Source organism: Topomyia yanbarensis, chromosome 3 (genome assembly GCF_030247195.1).
Source record: "Topomyia yanbarensis strain Yona2022 chromosome 3, ASM3024719v1, whole genome shotgun sequence".
In the NCBI taxonomy this organism is placed as follows: domain Eukaryota; kingdom Metazoa; phylum Arthropoda; class Insecta; order Diptera; family Culicidae; genus Topomyia; species Topomyia yanbarensis.
The window spans coordinates 107,172,719-107,194,479 of record NC_080672.1 but is presented as its reverse complement, the minus strand read 5'-3'; the positions used below and the strand labels follow the sequence as shown (position 1 = coordinate 107,194,479).

The window sequence follows — 21,761 nt, the reverse complement described above, 5'->3', positions numbered from 1 at the left end:
GCTTTTCACGGAACGTGAATGTGATGGTAGTGCCTTCTCCGGTCAGGTACAGATCATGAGGGTATAATATTATTTACTCCCGAAGCTATTATAAATTCTACGCACCCTGAATCCGATCCACAATTGCAGCTTACCACCGTTTAATGTAATGTGCCCTTTTTTCAGTTTAATAGGGATGTTTAATTTGAAAAAAATTGTGCCAGTTTTTCATATGTATTGGTAGCGGGTGTCCTTACGAGTACACTCATATCATTCTTAAACCTTAATTATTCTTTAATGATTTTTAAATTTAAAAATATCAAATTAAATTCAACCAGCAAACTGACAGTTGTCCTACTAAATGACGTATCTGCAAATATCTCGTTCGCCTCATTGTTAACCGGGACACCACCCCACACAGCATGATCTGGTACTTTGTCAATCCGCTAGCAACCTGCCATCCCAAGTTTCATCTGCAAACTATGGAGATCTGATAAGGCAACCTATAGGGTCGTGCAAGTCGCATGGGTTTGGATGTGCTGTTGTCCCAAAAGGGAACAAACTAAAAAATGTTTTTTTTTTTCAATAGTTTCGGGCCAAAAAATTGAAAAAGGACTGAGATATTAACTCACGGTACTAATCTGCATCAGAATATGCCTTAACCCGCACACCCCTAAAGATCCCTATTCTATAACCGACGCCTGTATGTTGACGACGAATTCTGAAAGCAGTGACTACGATCTGTTCCGGTCAGATAACAGCAGTCTAAAACAATTAGAGAAATTTGTAGTTCCCACATTTGTTTACACAGGTAAACTGTCGTTCTACGCATAATTGTCCCATGTACACAGGGAATCCCATAGAACATGGGGCAATTAAGCTTATAACGGCAGTAAATTTAATGAATGTATTACCCCTATTACAGGCGGACGCCACCACCATCGCCGGTCATCTTTCTACCGTTCAACCATCAGGACATTACTTGCAGGAACATCTTAGTATCTACTATCAGAACGTGAGAAGACTACGCACCAAAATTGACGAGTTGTTCATCGCTGTTTCAGAGGTCGAAAATGATGTAATTGTTCTAACCGAACTGTGGCTAATGATCAAATCAATTCACTCCAATTATTGGGCTCAAAGTATACGGTTTACCGAAACGATCACTATCCAGACAGAAGAGAGAAAAACGTGGTGGCGGTGAGCTTATCGCAGTGTCCAACCGGCTCTCGTCCGAATATAAAACTGATAGTACCGATGTCGAACAACTATGGGTAGATATTCGCGGTCGCGATACTAATATTTGTGTGGGCGTAGTGTATATTCTTCTGGACTCCGCAAGTTACTTACCTTTCTGTTCAGGCTAGAGCCTTGTTGTCTCTTGTTGTTAACAGAAGCCGTCTCCACTCCACTCGGTTCATTGCTGCTTGTCGCCAGCCTCGCAGTCATCGAAAGGTCCGCTCTATCTGGTCGATTCACCGTGCTCGCTTCTTGTTCCCGTAGGGTAGCCCTCAAGAACCATCTTCACCGGGTCATCGTCCAACATTCTTACAACGTGGTTGGTAAATGACTGGGCAATGCGTAATATAGTCCCGGTGGTTCGCCACAGTGGTCCTTAGCCTCTTGTCCAGTAACTACTAACCTATCTCCCACGGTGCCAGCTAGGGTACCAGTAACCATCGGAAAGATCGGGTAACCAACCCCGGTGGGACCATAGTCGTATGCTGACAGCGAAGGGGGGCTCCTCTTTTCGGAGAGTGAGTCCATCCGAGCGTCTGTTCCCCATATTTGGGGCGGCTCAAAACAGCGTCTGTCCTCCATGTTAGGGGCGGCTGATGTATCGTCCTCGTGTCAACGTGGAACTCTAAACAGAGCTGACACGATGGTCCTCCGGCGAGACAAGGGGTTGGGGAAGGCCCAACAAACCGCCCTGGAAAACTAACCGTTACGAACAATGCAGAAGAAAATACGAATCGGAACAATAGGCAAAGACCTACGCGACGAAATAAGGACTACAATTGGAAACTCGGAACATGGAACTGCAGGTCACTTTGCTTTCCAGCTTTCGACAGGATAATCTACGACGAACTCCAATCACGCAACTTTGAAGTCGTAGCACTACAGGCACTTTGCTCGACAGGACAAAAGGTATGGAAAAGCGGGCATCGAGCGGCTACTTTCTACCAGAGCTTTGGCACCACCAACCAGTTGGGAAGCGGCTTTGTAGTTCTGGGTAGGATGCGTCAACGCATGATTGGATGGACTCCGATCAACGCAAGCATGTGTAAGTTGAGGATCAAAGGCCTTTTCTTCAGCTACAGCATCATCAGCGTACACTGCCCACACGATGGGTGACCCGACGACGAGAACGAAGCGTTCTACAACGACAGCTGTTCGCAACGGGACGTGAAAATCGTCATCGGTGATATGAAAGCTCAGGTCGGACAGGAGGTAATGTTTAGACCGGTAATCGGGACAAACAGCTTGCACACCGTATCGAATGACAACGGCCAACGATGCGTGAACTTCGCAGCCTCCCGTGGCATGGTAGTCCGAAGTACCTTCCGAAGTACCAAATCGATCATGTTCTAATCGACGGGCGATTCTTCTCTGATATCACTAACGTTCGTACCTGCCGCCGTGCGAACATAGATTCTGACTATTACCTAGTTGCAGTATGCATGTGCTCAAAACTCTCGACGGTGTACAACACTCGTCGTAGTCGGACGCCAAGGCCCAATATCGCGCAACTTCGGGATGCCGGGGTTGCCCAATACTACGCACAGCGGCTGGAAGCGGCACTACCCACGGAAGAACAGCTGGGCGCAGCTACTCTTGAAGAAAACTGGAGGGAGATCTGGTGCGCCATAGGAAGTACTGCTATAGCGGCACTAGGTACAGCGATTCCGAATCCAGGAAACGACTGGCTCGATGAAGAATGTAAGCAGTTAATAGAGGAGAAGAATGCAGCACGGGCTGCAGCACGGAACGAGACAGAATGTGGAGCGACACAAACAAGCACGGAACAGGAAAACCTCGGTCCTGCGGAGAAAGAAGCGCCAACAGAAGGAACGAGATCGCGAAGCGATGGAACAACTGTACCGCGCAAACGACACACAGAGGTTCTACAAGAAGCTGAACAGATCGCGCAAAGGCTACGATCCGCAAGCCGATATGGGCAGAGACTTAGACGGCAACCTTCTTACGAACGAGTGTGAGGTGGTTGAGAGGTAGAAGCAGTACTATGACGAGCACCTCAACGGTGAAGTAGCAGAGGACGAAGGCAGTATGGCAACGGATCTTGGACCACGCGCAGAAGACGATAAGCTGTAGGCCCCTGATCTCCAAGAAGTCAAGGAAGAGATCGGTCGGCTGAAATACAACAAAGCTGCCGGTGTAGATCAACTACCCAGCGAGCTATTAAAATACGGTGGTGAAACACTGGCTAGAGTGCTGCACTGGGTAATCGCCAATATTTGGGAGGAGAAGATTCTTCCGGCGGAGTGGATGGAGGGTGCCGTTTGCCCAATCTACAAAAAGGGTGACAAGTTGGATTGCTGCAACTACTGCGCGATCGCACTAGTTAGCGCCGCCTACAAATTGTTTGCCGCCGATTGTCACCATTTGCAAGGGAGTTCGTGGGGCACTATCAAGCGGGATTCATGGGTTTCCGCGTCACCACGGACCAAATATTCGCGATTCGGCAGGTTCTGCAGCAGTGCCGCGAATACAACGTGCCCACGCATCATTTGTTCATCGATTTCAAATCGGCATATGACACAATCGATCGAGATCAGCTATGGCAGATAATGCACGATTACGGTTTTCCGGATAAGCTAACACGATTAGTCAAAGCGACGATGGATCGGGTGATGTGTGTTGTATCAGTGACACTCTCGAGTCCCTTTGAATCTCTAAGAGGGTTACGGCAAGGTTATGGTCTATCGTGCCTGCTGTTCAACGTTGCGTTAGAAAGTGTAATAAGGAGAGCGGGGATAGACACGAGTGGCACGATCTTCAGGAAGTCCGTTCAGCTTCTTGGCTTCGCCGACGACATTGACATAATGGCAAGGAACTTTGAGACGATGTCGTAAACGTACATCAGACTGCAGGCTGAAGTCAGCAGGATTGTAATTGCCTTCAACGTTTCAAAAATACATGAGAGTAAGAAGTTCTAGAGACGACAATGTGGACCTCCTATCTCGAGTTCGGATTGACGGTGACGAAATCGAGACGGTCGACGAATTCGTGTATTTGGGCTCACTGGCAAGCGCCGACAATGATACCATCAGAGAAATTCAAAGACGGATCTTGGCGGGAAATCGTGTCCACTTTGAACTTCGGAGGACGCTCCGGTCGAACAAAATTTGCCACCGCACGAAGTTGATTATCTACAAGATGCTGATTAGACCGGTGGTCCTCTATGGCCACGAGACCTGGACTACGCTCGTTGAGGACCAACGCGCCCTTGGAGTTTTCGAACGAAAGGTGTTACGTACCATCTATGGTGGCGTGCGTGCAATGGAAGACGGAACGTGGCGCAGGCGAATGAACCATGAGTTGCATCAGCTGCTGGAAGAACCATCCATCGCGCATACCGCAAAAATAGGACGTTTGCGGTAAGCTGGACACGTCGTAAGAATGTCGGACGACGACCCGGTGAAGATGATTCTTGAAGACTACCCTGCAAGAAGACGGGACGCACAGCGAGCACGGTGAATCGACCAGATAGAGGACGACCTGCGGACCCTTCGAAGAGTGTGAGGTTGGCGACAAGCAGCAACGGACCGAGTGGAGTGGAGACGGCTTCTGCATACAGCAAGAGACAACAAGGCTCTAGACTGAACGGTAAGTTAAGGTAAGTAAGTCCAGTCTTCCAGTCTTCATTCAAGTTTGTTATGAATATATACCAAATTCGTTACTAATACTTTTTGCATGTATCAGGCAAATAGCACTTGAGAAATTGGATTCTGAGATGATTATGACTTTCATTGGTTTAGTTTTCGAGAAAAATACACTGAGAAAAAACTCGGTTTGGAAAAGTTTTTTTCAAATAACTTTTTTTCCTTTTTTAGCAATTAATTCCTCTTAAAGTAATCAAAGTAATTGACCACCGAATATTAAATAGCTGAGCTCTTACTTAAAGGACAGATTCTTACGTGCGCAGTTTGGCTCTTGTGTTTCTTCTTAATTTACGGACAAATTTGGAGTCCCTCAAGGCAGCAACATGGAACCCCCACTCCTTGTATTATTCTTCAACGATGCTGCTTAGTGTGGGGTGCAAACTGGTTTACGTCGTTGATTTGAAATTGTGTATCGTAGTCCGATCTATCGACGACTGCATCCGTTTTAAAGAGCTTCGTACATTCGTTAGCAGTTGTCGTAGAAACTGGGTAATTATTAGCATTGCAAAATGCCAAGTTATAACTTTCCACCGCATGTTCAGTCCGATACGTTACGACTACTAAATCGATGGGCAAAGGTTTACTAGAGTTGATTGCTTAAGCGACCTTGGCGTTTTGTTTGATACGACGCTAACATTTGATCAGCATCGCTCAGCTTTAATCTTTAAAGCAACCCGACAACTGAGCTTCGGCTTCGGGATTTCAAGGAACGGCATTGTATGAAGGCGTTATATTGTTCCCCGCTTCCCCTACTACTTGAAAATGCTTCTTTGATCTGCTTACATTGAGCTTACGGATTGAACGGGTGCAGAAGAGATTTGTCCGACCCGCACTACGAGGCCTTCCATGGCGGAATCCTCTAGACCTCCCACAGAATCCTGCTCGATGTCGCCTGATCGGTCTCGACACACTGAAACAACGCAGAAAGTTTCAGCAAGTAGTATTCGTAGCAAAGCTACTCAACGCTGAAATTGACTCCCCGAAGATCCTGTCCCTTGCCTCGCAACGTTCTCTACGCTCATCAGGCTTACTACAACCTAGATTCTACCGTACGACGTTTGCATTCAACGAGCCCCGAAAACCGCATGAATTCGAACCCCGAAAAATTCACGGTCGATGATCTGTTCGAGTTTGGTGAACCATCGAACAAGTTCGCACAGAGAGTTTCGTGGTCTACAATTCTATGAGATCTATTTTTAATTAGGATTATTTTTGTCAGATGAATTATTTTAACAAATATAAAAATAATGGAGTATTAATTCTTCAAAAAGCATGATTTAGATTTAGAATGATATGGGAAACAACTTTATTGAAGACGTGTCAGATCTATGTATGCTGCATAGCGAGATGTAGAACAATATTCACGACATTTTCTTTTTCGATTTTCTTCAATAGAACTTTTGCATAGTACGTTTCAGAGACTCAGATTATGCATGAAAATGTGTGATTCATTGTTCTAAACAATTTTGCGGAAGGTAAAACAAATGAAAGCGTTATAATAAATACTTATAATTAAATAAATTAATTATAATTAAAACAACTTGTTTTACAGGGGTTTTATTGCACATAACCAAATATATCTCGAGACCCGTAGACAACTCGTGTCTTCAACAAAGTTATTTCTCACATCATTCTCAACATCTTAACTGCAGACTAGTTGAGTTGATTCTCCCTTATTACTTTAAGGGGGATAAATCTCCCAAATTTGTTTTTCAGAAGAAGACCAATTCGAGGTGGGTATGTTGGTTGATTTTCTCTCCTTCACATACAAACACCAATGGAGTTGGACCATTGCACAGTGGTCCAGATCGCTAATTTAGGAGGAATTTTAACTTACTGACAAACCAATATAATTTAGCCGTATCATGTCTTAGGATGAATTTGTGTACATCAGCAGATGCTTCTTTTTGTTGGAATAGTTATTAGGGTGGTTCCAATTTATCTAAAATACGAAAATAAATTTTTTACCGATAAAAAATAGAGTTCCGTGGTCTTCCACAAAATTGTAAAGAAATTTATTTTGAAGAAATTTGTTGCATATATGAAAGCTCTATCTCTCTTAGTTTTTGTGATATAAGAAATTTGAAGCAATGGATCAGGGTGTTCCTGAAAAAACGTTTTTAGTATAACTTTCGTATCTTTTACCTTTTGTTAAAACAACCTTTCAACAGCTTATAGAAAACTTCAAACCGAGTATTTTTCTCTTGGACACCGAAGGTCTAACTTTTTTCTTTCAAAAGTTATGGACCCTTTTCCTAATTCATAGCCTAATTCATATTCCAATCTCGCTTGGAAGGCAGGGCACTATCACTGTCGCGATAATTATATGTTCTTTCTGGGATGGCATTATATCCCAGGAATAACATAAGAGTTTGTGCATTGGGCCGTAGTCTCAAAGGTTGCAAGTTCGAATACTGCCACTAAGGGATTTTTTGTAATTGCTTTCGCTTCACTCACCGTTTCGATCTGTTTTGCCCGATGGATACCATATAAATGTATTATTTGTGTATAGATATCAGATATGTAAAAAAGCGATGCCTTTGTTACACCTTCATTTGCGGAACTTGACCTTCTGTTAGGACATACTACGCTGTCTATTTATAGTATGCAGAACAATTGCAGCGCTAGTGTTACGATCCTACTAATTACAAAGAATATTTCTTCCTGGCTAGGACTTCATGTGTAGTTTACGTCATTATGCAAAGAATTAGGCAGCAAACTTAACTACGACTGAGTTATGAGCGGAAGAGTAAGTAAACAATAGAGTCTGGCATTTGCACATAGGATCATTTCAATAAATTAGCTAGAAATATGGCCATACGTGTATTAACTGACAGATGAAATCAGAAACGTTATGCGCAAAACAAGCAACACAAGCGTAAACAAACAAATGAATACAGGAGTGAATGCACGAAGAAAACATCTCAGTCAGGTCGTAAATCAATTGGCAACCGACCTCATATTTTATCCACGTACTCGTTTCTACACCCCCCCCCCCCACCTATATATCTCTCTATTCACACTTTGTCTATTTGTTAACGCAGAATTACATTCCCACACACACACACAATCAGTGACACAAAACGAAGGGGTCAATTTTAAACTGAACAAATAAAAACCGACACGGATTTATCTGATCTGTTGCAAATAATTCTACTCGGAAATGAACTTCCACGGACACGGTGCCCTAATTCATGGCAGAGATGACACTTGTTTTTTTATTACTTTGTTCCAATTTCTCACTCTCTCACATTCTCACACTCGCGCGTATGGACATCGTCGTCACTTCGCTTGCTTCCCCGTTTGTCACTTCTGCGCGCTATGCGTTGTGTGTTGTGTTCCCATCTTTTCATCGAATTGCAATCATTGTTGCGCGAAAACAAATTGGAACAAATGTGTACGTATATCCTTTGCTCGGGGTGGGGAAGTCTGTTTGCGTGTGCGTGAATGTGTGTGCTTAAGTGTTCTTTCTAGTTTTTTTTTTGCTGAATCGAATTTTTCACTCGCTGACGGGAGCTATTTATTTATGTACGCTCGCTCTCTGTATGAGTTGTAATGTTTCTCTACCTACCGAGTAAACAGAATTTCATGCACTTTTCTCTCCTCTTCTACGTTTAAGCGATTGATTAAAGTGTACTTTTTTCTGCGGCGGTCTACCGCTTAGGATGAAAATGAATGCGATAAGAAAGTGGGTATCTTTTATTGGAAAAAAAGTATCGGCAAAATGTAAGTTACTATCTTTTTTTATTTTTTTTTTTTAGAAAATCTGGAGAAAAAGTGTGAGTAAACAACAGAAAATAGTAGGTAAAAGAGGTAGTATTTGCTAATTTTTTTTCTGGTAAAATGTACTTTTTTAGAGGAAAAAACGTAAATCCTTACCCAATGTGTAGTCCCAACTGGAGTCCGTGTCGTTTTTGTAAACATTGAGTTTTTCTGGCTGTTGGTTGTTGGTTCATGATGTTTTTTTATTCGGTTGGTGCATGATGACGAATTTATTTAGATTTTGTTGTAGTTGTTGTTGTTGTTGATGTCGAGAGAAAGGCGGGAATTAGAGAGAGATATTGTGTTGTAATTTGTTTGTTGTAGTGGTGTTGTATAGTTGTAATTAAAAATGATGTTAATTTCGGATTAGGGAAAGATATGAGGAAATGAAAGATAGATACCGGACAAAAGAATCAAGAACCGAAAATGTTTGGTATATCTCTGTTTGAACCGAAAATTAATTCCAAACCAAACGAGAAAATTAATTAGAAAAGAAAAAAAAATGTTTTGGTTCGCAACTAGTGAAATTCATGAAATATAGGACAACTGAACTAAAATATTTAATTATACATGAGAGCAACTAACAGTATATCGCTTCTCCGCTTCCAGTATACTGATTTGAATATATATTTTTTTTTTGGAAACAGAAAAGCGACCACCAGCGAGTTTTGTAAATTTACTGAAATTACCTTGGCATAGTCGATCTTCAGGGTGCAGCAGCCGGAATAAATGTCACAACCATTCAGTGACTCACGAGCTCGGGTGGCTGACTCGATGCTGTCGAACGTGCGCGCGAACGGCGAAGGATCTTTTGGTTAAGGAAAATTTGCGGTTTTTCGGTGTAATTGATTAATATGTGATAAATTCTGCTGCGATGAAAAATAATTAAATAATAACAGTTTCTGGAACATGGCATAGTTTAAATTTTATTCTTTGGTTGATATAAATGTTCTAAAACGGTTGCTTCCAGTTACATCACATATTTTCGAAATCATCAACTTTGTAGGTTTAGTGGCTTCGAAGAAGTTTTACAATGCAAACAACGCACCTTCTGATTAAATTATTATGGTGAATTTTTTCTAGCAGTAATTAAGGAGAATAAACACTTCAAACAAATTTCTGAAGACTTGGTGTCTTCAGCAAAGTTGTTGAGAACGCTATTACAAAACAACTTTGTTGAAGACATGAAAGCTCTACCTGCTGCAGCATAAAAAATATAAATACAAAAAATCTTCAAATGCTCATAAACACCTATCCTGCTGAACTTCGTAACATAGTTGAGAGTATAGCAATTATCGTTCTCCGTGATGTTCTGAACTTCAAACCTTTTGTGTCTGCAGTCTCTGACCAACTGTGCGGATGAACAATGATTCGCGGACCTTCGTAACATCGGATAACCCGCGGGGTTATATGGAAAAAATATCCGCTCTTAAGTTTTGTCCTTAAAACTGTATAACCTATTTGGTAGATTAACACTCAAAATACGAAGTGGTTGAAAAAATAGTAGGTAGTCAAAAAGAGGGAATGCTAACTTTGACTGGTCATATTGGCTCCAGTAACACGTTCCCCATAAGTAGTCTAGGATTTGTGCCTTGCCGCCTTGTCGTGTTTTGTCATCAATTCCCTGAACGGAAGAACAGGAGAAGGAGAAAGAAAGAAACAGAATTGGAAGGTGCAAAAATGACACCACAAAAATAAACAGGAGCTAGGTTAAACTCACAAGTACCTTAAATCGCCTGTGAGAAAGCCTAAAGCTCTTTGCCACACTGGATTAAAAAATTTAGTATGTTACTAAATTTCAGTCACCCAAACACAGCTTCGTCCATGTAAGGACAGCCTAATACTCGAAGCAATTGCGTTGCTACAGGGCAGTTGCACATTAAATGGTATTCGGTTTCGTAGTCGGATTCACAAACATGAAAATGACTCAGCGCGCTGAATAGTAGTCATGTCATAATTGAGTTTGCAATAGCCGGCTAAAACCTTGTTCGATTAGGTAACATCTAAGATATGACCGATCGAAGTTAGTGTTCCCATTTTTTGAGAAACACGAAAAATTACAATAACCAAGAATCTCAAGGTTCAAATAATTTTAAGACATCCAAAAAATTCAAAAAGTCTTCGAACATTGGAAAGATCCAAACAGCCTCTAGGAAAAACATCCGGGAAATGCAAGCAATCTCGAAATTCAAAACTCTTCGGAATCATAAAAATCCCAAAGACCGAATTTAAAGCAAGCAAAAAATCAAAGAAATCAATGAAAATCGTAAAAAACGAAATAGATCGAAAAAAACCAACAATTCCTACAAAAATTGAAAGAGGCCCAAAAATCAGCATTACATAATAATTGGCCTGTGTGTTGCAACTCCTTTACTGACCAGATCCAATCGAGATCGTAAAATGTTCATTGTAACAGCATGTTGAGGAATAACACGCTGAACCACATTGTATTGATATCTTATTGCTGATCAATTCCGACGCCGGTCACGTCCGAATACAGATATACGGAGGACAAAAATTGTCGAAAAGAATTCCAAACGGAACGAAACGTCGGATAAAGACAAAGTAGTTTTTTTCAATATCAAAACTGCACGAACACCTAAAACCTAAAAGTTTAAACAGTCGACTCTCATAAAAAAAACTTTCATGGAAGCTACGAATGTTAATCGGATACATGTCGAGACCGAGGAATCGCATGGAAAAAGTCTATTGTTAGTATGTGTGCCGAAAGCTTTACCATGTAATAATTGCTCTGGGCAGCCGGCTGCCGAAAATTGGTTAGCTTTATCATTTGTTGTACTACCACGATTTGTGAAATATGTAACTTTAACTGCAAAGAGCCGATTATAGAAAAAATCGTGACTCCAAGAAGCATCGCTTCTAAGAGCAAGTGATATTGAAAACTTCTCTTTTGTCGTTTTATCAGAGAGAATTGAAAAACCGAAAATCATGTCTATTCCTAAAGTTCATTAAAACATGAGAAATGTAACCCGCCATGCCTCTGAGACCTCGTACCTTTTTAAGGGTTATGAATGATGGAACGTATGTCAAATTTGACTTTCAATTGCTACAGGACTTTAATAATCAGAAATTTGCGAGAAGTCTTGCAAATCTCAGGAATACAACAATTATTTAAAAAAAATCAAGAATACAACAATTTTTAAAGATATAACAGAAATCATAGAATTCCAAGAATTAAGATATCAAAATTCTAGCAATGTAAAAAATCAAAGATAGTCCAGAAGTACAAAGTAACTAAGATATTTAAAAAAAAATTGTGAAAAAATCCTGTGACACAAAGCAATTGACGGAATCATCAAATTGCAAATCAGTAAATCAAACAAAACAAACCAAAACCAATATATTCAAAACAATTTTAGAAGCCAAAAAAATGCATAAATGACCAGACTTTTTAAGAATCTAAAGGATCCCTAAAAATAATTGACGGCGCCGATGGTTGAGTGGTAAGCGTGACCGCCACTCATTCCAGTTGGCCCAGGTTCAATCCCAACCTAGGTCGTTGATATTTTTCTGAGGTGAAAAATTTGTGGTCACATCTTCTTTCGGAAGTGAAGTGAAGCCGTTGGTCCCCGGGGGTTCATGATTTGATGGATGATGGATATCTAGTCCAGATAACGAAGTCACTTCTCTGGCATCGGTAAAGAAGATGTAAAATCCAACTTCTATACTTACTAACAAATATCTCCTCCTCCCGTGATACTTGTGGAGTGCGCAGTAGTATATACGGCCTCTAGCAAAAGCAAGTATCGGACTAACATTCCTTCCCTTTTTCCTTCAGCGAACTACGTTCTGGCCTGGCCGCCGCCGATATTGATCAATAAACACTTAAGTATTACCAGGCGTTTCACATTGAAAGATGTTTCGCTACTCCCAAGCGTAATTATCTACTGATTCTTTGTGCAACTTCAACTAGTCCAGATCGATAACGGAGTGGCAGCCAGGGGTGCTCGCACAAGCTCAAACTCAAGCTAACTTAATTCATAAAACGGAGGGATTTTCCACACGTAATCCATATGGTTCCAGAATGTGCATACGATACCGGGCATGACTAATCGTGTCACTAATTCACATTCATATCTTAGCAGCACCTGTTCAATTTGGATCGACCGAAAATCTTGCACACTCGCGGCAAATTTACAGGCTTCATTTTATATGCAAAACGGAAATGTATTACGAGAATAATAATAACCGTATATGGGGTTTAGAAATGTTGTATGTATTGGTTTATGTTACAATTCATTTAATGGACATGTATATTGCGCCAATCGCTCAAATCCTCCCGGAGTATAGACTGACCAGTCAGAATAACTAATTGTGCTTCAAAAGCTCCACTATTCTATTCGAAAAATGATTATGGGTAGACTATCCGTCTACCCACAATCATTACCACGCAGACGGTAGTCAAACTTAGTAGCTCTCATACTCATCCAACGACAAAGAAAAAAGTTCTCATATCGCTGCCGAGGAAAGGACGACCTGCACCCGACGCCCCGCGCAATCACCAAGTAAGCGACAGTTCGAAACGTCAGTTGCCGCCACTTTGCAAAAGTTGAGCTGGCACCCAAAGACTACGACCACGACGACGACGAGAGGATTAACCGGCGAGCAGAACTGTCAAGAAGTGAAAATTACCCTCATTTATTAACCGCGGTGGCATGAAAAATGATAGCTTTCTCTCAGTAACGCGACAGTCGGGGGGACCGACCTTATTGCACTCACAGTCGGGGTGGTTTTAGTAGATTAGAATCGTGACAAGTTCTCCTTCGGAGCTGTATTTATGGTTGTGAAAATTGAATGTTCGTGGGCCAGGGGTGGAGAGGAGCAAGGCCCCCGAAATGGTAATTGAATCGGACTAATGGTAATTAGCGATGAAATGTTAATCTATCAAACGATAGCTCGAAGCTGTTATTTTAGATGACACCTTGGACTAATCAGATGAAGTGGTGAGCGTTTCTCAGCTAACAATGGTTGGGTCTTGTTAGTAGTTGAAAAAACAACAAAAAATATACACGGTGCTATATTTCTCTTTAGCGTAAAAAGGTAAAAAGTTTCGATTTCATGGATTCTCATCAGCTTCATTAGAACTCCTTTTCTACGCATGACTAGGGATTTGCTTAGAAACACAAATAGTGTTTTCGTTGTTTGGAGCTAGCGTCAATCCGGCGCTAGCATTGTTCTGTCACTAAGTTAGTGTCGGATTCTGTTGAGACGAAGTCGAAACGCAAATTTCATAACTAAATTAACAAAAAAATATAGCTGAAAATATTGTTTTAATAGTTCTTTGTTATGATAAACATTCTGATCGTCGAATGCACAATTCAATACAACATCCAATCGGATTAAAACGCTCTTGAAATTCGACAATCCGCACGGAAATAACTTATTCGTCGCACTCAGGCTCGGAATATTTGCTGCAGCAGCAGCAGCCAGCTGAAATACGACTTTTATGTTCAATTAATGCGCTTAATTGATAACTTAATGTGCCATAAATCCATTTTTATGGTGCCTCCTCCCGGTGGTTCGGGTATTACCCCGCCACTGACTGGGTGAGAGTTTTTACTCGGTTGAAGTGAAAATCATCTTCTCGATCAGACAAAAAAATATACCCAGGCCGGAGGGTTCGAATATCCTCACCAGTGTTGTTGTGCGTTGAACGAGTGGGGGCATAAATCGCTTTAAAATGTGTTGATTCAGTTGTGCGCCAGCCATAACAAACCGAAGAGTTGGTCAGCGATCGGAAGGGGAGAGCGGTGTATTTGGGCGATTGGGAGGTTAGTGGATGATCAAAGCGCATTGTGGTACGGAGCGGTTTTGGGTTATACGAATTTTGCTCGTTTTAGTGATTGCTAAAGCATGGCCTAAATGCAATCCGGATTCATAAAAGCATAAATCACTCTAGTTTACAAATGTTTGCGTTAAGCGAGAAAAACTGTGGATAGCTTTTGTATTGATCGGATAACGGGCCAGGACTTGAAAACAAATTACAAAATGCTTTTTAGAAAAAGAAAATTTCATGTTCGGCGACCAAAAATTAGACTAGAAAATAAGTTCATGATAAACATGACCAAAACAAGTCTATTATTCTATATTTTCTTTTTAATTGCTAATGGAGTGAATATTGTAACAGCATGTAAAAAATTAAAGGCACCTTTTTATTGTATCAGTATTTCTTTTCATAGAGAAGATTTGTTGTATTGTACGATGAGCATACTTTTAAAATTTTTGATTTACCGTTTCAAAGCTAACAAATAACAAACTAAATAAGTTTGTCGTCTTAATAAAGTATGGCAGTCGAATAGTGGTAATGGGATTAAATAGAATATATTGTACATACTGTACTGCCGTAATACGCATAATTGTACCATGTTCTATGGGATTCCCTATATACATGGGACAATTACACGTATAACGGCAATGTAGGTCTAAAATTTATCATGGTCTTTGCCGAAAGAAGTGATTATCCGTTATACATTTTTTGCAACCATTTTTCCCAAAGGAAAAAAAATGGTTCAACAAATTTGCGCATAAGGGCACAAAGCCAAACTTTGCAAAGTTGGATTTTAATGTTTCATGTTCCACTCGTCAGTAACTGATACCAACTTACTGCGAGTTAGACGATGTATCCAAACCAACACTAAATTGGCGCCAGTTAGTCACTAAATCTAAACAAACAATTCAAACAACGTGTGTGAACGCCTAAAGCAACTGGCTGGTAACGAGTGATGTCTCGGTTAGCCAAGTACAGAAGCTCTGCGTCGCTGACGAATAACGAGAAACAAACTGTTTTTTGCACGAGAGACAAACGCCTGCGAGTATGCGGTACCAAACAGTTGCTTTAGCCGTTCACACACGTTGTGCGAACTGTTCGGATTTAGTGTCTAAGTGGTGCCAATTTGTTGTTGGTTTGGATACATCGTCTAACTGGCAGCAAGTTGGCGTCAGTTACTGACGAGTGGAAAACGGTATAAATTTATATTTTGAAGCGATAAACATCGGATAGTTCCACTCTCGTGAATGAAAGTAAGACTTACAATTCGTGTACTGTGGTAAAATTTTGATTTGTTTCTGAGTAAAACAACGAACTTTTCTAATTTTTATTTATCTTAAAGGCACAGTTATTCATTGATTATCATAACATGAAGTTGAAGTTGAATAATAGGTCTAATCAAACAGTCATCTTACCTATCAATGTGAGGTGATGTGAAAAATGCGGTATTCACAGTCAGTCACACCAAGTGCCAAATTTCATGCGAACTAGCGATTCTGAAAGTAGCTTTAGGCGACCATAGTCACAGTGACTCGAATAAAAACGAAGAAAAGAGTAGAGCTTCCATTTCCCGAAGGTTTTCAGTTTCCCGGGATAAATAATAAATTTCCCGGGATCCCGGGAATACAGAAGAAAAATAAAAAGGTTAATGATTTTTTTGAAAACAAAAGAATAAATTGAAAAGTTTTCAAACCCGTTTGCTTGCATGTATATTTGTCCTAAAGCAGTTGTCAAAAGATGGTGGCCTACGCATCATTCAATCATTTGATAACTCGTCAATACGTTTACCCAACATCAACTTTTTCTTGGCTATATGTATAACCTAAATTTTGGTAATTACTATTACGATTGGGACGATATACCAACTGGTGGAGTTACTGTCCAAAATTGGAATTCGTTGTGCTGATGCGATGGAATATGATCAATTTAATGCAAAGCACCTTCTTTGCTAATTTTGAATGAAAAGATTGAGCTGCTTCAGGGTAGTGTGCAGTTACTTCCGATCAAAAGACGAAAGTTTATATATGGAATCCATTTCCGTCACAATAAAATCAGTAGGCATGATATCATTACAAACCATCCCAAGTTTTGAAACAAACACACATCGATTTTTTAAGAAAGTAACGCAATTTCCGTTACTATTTTGATTACAAGCCCTTTCATTCAAGATATAACTATTAAAATAAACTATAAAAAGAACTGTTAAAAATCTGATCAATCGGATCATCGGTTGCAGAGATATCGTGCGCATCACTAACGCTATTGTAAGGAAATGCTTCGGTACAGTGGCCGGCAAATTAATCCATTTTTGAATGAAAAAATCAACATTCTTTAGCAGCGTTTTGAGTATGGCTTGGACTATATACCTAAAAAATCACGAAAACATATCAGTGAGCCTAAAGATAGTCCATTGATCTGAAAAACAGTTGAAAAAGCACAATCTGCATTCACTACTCACTCCAAATGTTTGCCGGTAAAGATATTTCCTACAGAATTACATTCGCAGAACCTAAGTCTTTTGGAATACATTAAAAATCTTTTTTCCCGGGATTCCCGAATCCCGGGGATGAGAAAACACAATTTCCCGGGAATCGGAAATCCCGGGAAATCCAAAAATCCCGGGATTCCCGGTAAATAAATTCCCGGGATGGAAACTCTAGGAAAGAGTCCCTTCCAAAATGTACCTGAGCCTGATGTTATGGCGATATTTTTTGAAGTTTCGCCAATATTTGCTATTGGAGAATTGTAGATTGGGCAGTTAGTAGAGATAAATCAAATAAATCTTCCTGCCGCTAAAGCGAGTACCGGGTGGCAGTTGCGGTTGTGTGTGATTTCGCCGCCATTCTCCAATCTCCTTCAATACCCGGCGCGCGCACATCTTTCTCAATTGCACACAGCCAAAGAGCGGAGGGATTGCCACGAAGTTGACGACCTCTTGCAGGATCTTTGCTGAGGACATCAGCATGTTTGAATACTTGGAACAACTAGTGATTCATGCGCCTGCGCCATTTCCATTTTCTACTGTGTCATCGAGTATTGAATGCAGAATTTTTCTCTCAACCACACTGAGTACTCGATAGGAAGCAGATCCTTCAACGCCCATGACTAATGACCGTACAGAGCAGCAAAGAGTATCAGCGATGCGCACAGAGTCAGTTCTATGTGCGTCTGAAGACTATGGGACTTAAGCTAAATACGACAACGACTTTTATCTCGCGACTAACACTGCTATTACACTTCGTTAGTGTTCCAATATGTATGAACTCGTCCATAACCTCGAATCGTACTCCTCCCATTGCTAGCAGGGAACCAACAATGTTTGGACTGCCTCATTCTCTACCAGGAACCATGCACTTTGCCTCATATTATAGCATTCCGATTGTCACCGATTCCCATTATAATGCACAATAGCCTCTCCTACTGCTCTGCGATCAACTCCAATGATGTAGATGTCGCCCGTTAAACCAAGAAGCATGTGAGATCTCGTGCCGATGGTTCCGTTCCTTTGTAAATTAGATCTTCCTATCGCACTTTTGAGCGCAAGGTTGAACAATCCATAAGCGAGTGAATCACCCTGCTTTGATCAATCTATCGTCACAAATAAGAGGGATATCTCTCCAACTATTTTGAAGCTGGATATCGATCCACTCATACGAATAAGCTTAATCAGCTTTGGAGAAAAGCCGTGCTCAAGCATTATATACCACAGTTTCAAGGACCAGATCATATCACTGAATAGTACACAGCCTTAAAATCCATAAACAGATGGTGAGTCCGCAAGTTGTATACTAGGGTGGGACAAAAAATGGAATCCAGCTCCGAGCAACTTTTCAGGTACCATTTGGGTCCTACAACAACTGTGCAAATTCTTAGCTCGATCGTTGAAACTATATTTTTGCGCCCACTGTTTAAAGTTTACATGGGATTTTGTATGGAAAAACTAACTTTCACAAAATAATTCCTCCGGAAGTCGCCCATTGCTTCCTAAAAATAAATCGTTATGTGGCTTTTATGGGAAATTTAACAAAGAAACAATGTCTCGAAAACCACCAAACGATCTGACGCTTGAGAAAAAAGTTATTAAGCAGAAACCGATTGATGCTCTGACGATTGATAAAATATTCATTTTTTCTAGCACCACTGCTGTTGGCTGTCCAATTATATGCAATTTTGTTTTGATCTTCTCTTAATGTGTTTAAATCATTTATCTATGCTGTTTGGCCACTTCGCAAGGATTTTGGGGGATAAATTGAGGTTTCTTTTGTACATAATAAGAGAAAGTTAAAAATTTTGTATATTATTCGACCGTCAGCAGCAGTGATGCTATGAAAAGTGAAATTTTCATCAATCTTCAGGGCATCAATCGGTTTTTGCTTAATAACTTTTTCTACAAGCATCAGATCGTTTCGTGGTCTTCTAGACTTTTTTTCCTTGACAAATTTCCTATAAAAATCAGTCATCTATTTATTTTTAGGAGATAACGGGCGACTCTTGCAAGAATTATTTTGCAAAAGTAGATTTCCCCATACGAAATCCCATGTAAACTTTAAACTATGGGCGCAAAAATATAGTTTCACCGACCGAACTAAAAATTTGCAGAGTTGTTCTGGGAGCTAAATGGGACCCAAAAAGTAACTCGGGGCGAAATTTTATTTTTTTCATATAACCATGTCCCACTCTATTGTATACACGGAATGTATCCAAGATTGGACGCAGAGTAAACATGAGGAACTTCTCGAAGCCCATTTTGTCATTCGTCGGCAGTGGATTCAGCTAACTACTATAGTCTGCTAAATAGAACACGGGAGAGTATTTTATAAGCGGTGTGTATGCCAGAGGTCGATGTTTTAGCGCCATTTTGAAATCCAAGATGGCGATGTTCGGTTTAACGAAATTGGCTTTAATCAAACAATCTTTTCGGAATAATGCGTGTCAAAAGTCGATGTTTGGCGCCATTTTGAAATCCAAGATGGCGGCTTCCAGTTTAAAAATTCGCTACAAACCAATCAATATGGGGGTTTTCGGAATCGTCTTGACAATTAGGTGCCAACAGTCGATGTTTGACGCCATGTTGAAATGCAAGATGGTGACTTCCGGTTTAACGAAATTCGCTACAAACCTATTAATCTGGATATTTTCGGAATGGTTATGACGAGTGAATGTGAGAGGTCGATGTTTGATGTCGTTTTAAAAAACAAAATGACGCCTGCCTTTTTAATGAAAAAAAACTATAACCCAATCAAGATGGGTATTTTCGGAATCGTCTTGACGATTGGGTGCCAAAGGTCAATGTTTGATGCCATTTAGAAAAACAAAATGGCGACGAAATTAATTATAAACCAATCAATATGGGTGCTTTCGAAATGGTTTTAACGAGATGGTGTCAGAGGTCGATGATTATCGGCAGACTTCCCATGAACATCGACAAGTTTGTACCTGTATACAAAATCTAGTGCACGCGTTCAACCTCAAACATACTTGGTCTCGATGTAAAGGTTCGCCTTGAACATCGAACCCAAGCGAACGATGTACAAACTTTAGTTCAAACATCCGTGTACGAACACCGAGTGCGTACACGAGAACAATTCTCACAAGGCAAAAAGAGTCAACGCTAGTGAGGATGAGACTGAGAAAGAGAAAACAGGTGCCACGAGCCTATGTTTACGCACGTCGTGTACGTACATATGGTTCGGATATGCAGGCGAACATGTGCAAGTGTTTTGGTACGAAACAGCGGGGTTGAGTTTGTACACGAAGTGTGGGTTTAATATGAGCACAGAACCAGAGCGAACATTGTGTACGATGTTCATTTGGGATGACTGTTTAGCCGGTCTTTGAAATCCAAGATGGCGACTTGAAAAAATTCACTTTAACCCAATCAATATGAGTATTTTTGAAATCGTCATGACGATTAGGTGCCAGAGGTCGATATTTGACAATATTTTGAAATCCAAGATGGCGGCTTCCGGTTTAATGAAAATTGCCATAACCCAATGAATATGGATATTTTTGGAATGGTTTTGACAAGTGGGTGTTACAGGTCGATGTTCGACGCCATTCAGAAAAACAATATGGCTACTTCCGCATTAACGAAATTCGTTACAAAACCAATCAAATAAGTATTTTCGAAATTGGGCGAGTGGGTGTTAGAGGTCGATGTTCAACTCCATTTCGAGATCCAAGATGGCAACTTCTGACTTGGCAAAATTTACTATAACCCATGAGTATTTCCAGATTTGTCTTGACGATTAGGTACGAGAAATCGATTTTGACACCATTTTGCAATCAAAGGTTTAACGAAATTTGCTATAAACCAATCAGGATGGGTATTTTTGGAATTGTCTTGACGATTAGGATGTTTCACGCCATTTTGAAATCCAAGAAAGCGGCTTCTGGTTTAACAAAATTAATTGATGTTTGGCGCCATATGAAATCCAAGATGGCGGCTTAGATTAACGAAATTCGCTATAAACCAATCAAAACGGGTATTTTTGGAATAGTTTTGACGAGCGCGTGTTGGAGATCGATGTTTTGAGCCGTTTTGAAATCCAAGATGACGACTTCCGGTTTGGTAAAAATCATTATAACCAAATCAATACGGGAATTTTTTTCGGAATCGTTTTGAAGGGTAAGTTTTTGAGGTCGATGTTTCGAACCATTTTGAAATCCAAGATGACGACTTTCAGTTTAACGAAATTCGCTACAACCCTGTCAATATGAGTATTTCGTAATTGTTTTGATGAGTAGGTGTCACAGGTCGACGTTTAACGCCATTTTGTAATCCAACATGGTGACTTTAGGTTTGGCAAAAATCACTATAACTTATTCAATGTGGATATTTTCGAAATCGTTTTGACAGGTAGATGAAAGAAATCGATGATTGACACCATTTTGAAATCCAAGATGATGGCTCCCGGTTTAACGAGATTCACTACAAATTAAACAATATGGATATTTTCGGAATGGCTTTGACGAAGTAGTCAAAGATCGATGTTTCGAACCATTTTGAAATCGAAGATGGTGACTTCGGATTTGGCAAAAATCACTACAGTGAAGACTCGTTTTTATCAGCCCCTTGGTGAGTTTTAGAGTGAAAAAACTGGGACGTTGATAAAATCGGGACATATATTTTTCTTTCATTTTAAGAAATCGAAACTCTTAAAATATTCTTCTTTGGCCCTTCATAGATATAGCCTCATAACCTTTCCTGATTATTTAGCTTAAACTTCCCTTATACTATGTTCACACTACAGAGTTAAAACACGTTATAATAATTAGCAACAAGAAAAATGTCATCAAGATAGCGTTAAAACACGTTTTAACTCTGT

At 40.4% G+C, this 21,761-nt stretch overlaps 1 protein-coding gene across 1 annotated transcript in view; it reads right to left on the bottom strand.

The window, feature by feature from the left end:
- The window catches only part of LOC131689555 (heterogeneous nuclear ribonucleoprotein L), an 803,699-nt gene that overhangs the window by 242,954 nt on the left and 538,984 nt on the right, over positions 1–21,761 (bottom strand). The window contains exons 4-5 of the mRNA XM_058974744.1: positions 9,335–9,431; positions 8,763–8,820 (exon numbers count right to left, since the gene is read on the bottom strand). Of these exons, the coding sequence (XP_058830727.1) occupies positions 8,763–8,820; positions 9,335–9,431 (155 nt within the window). The remainder of the gene's footprint in view (positions 1–8,762; positions 8,821–9,334; positions 9,432–21,761) is intronic.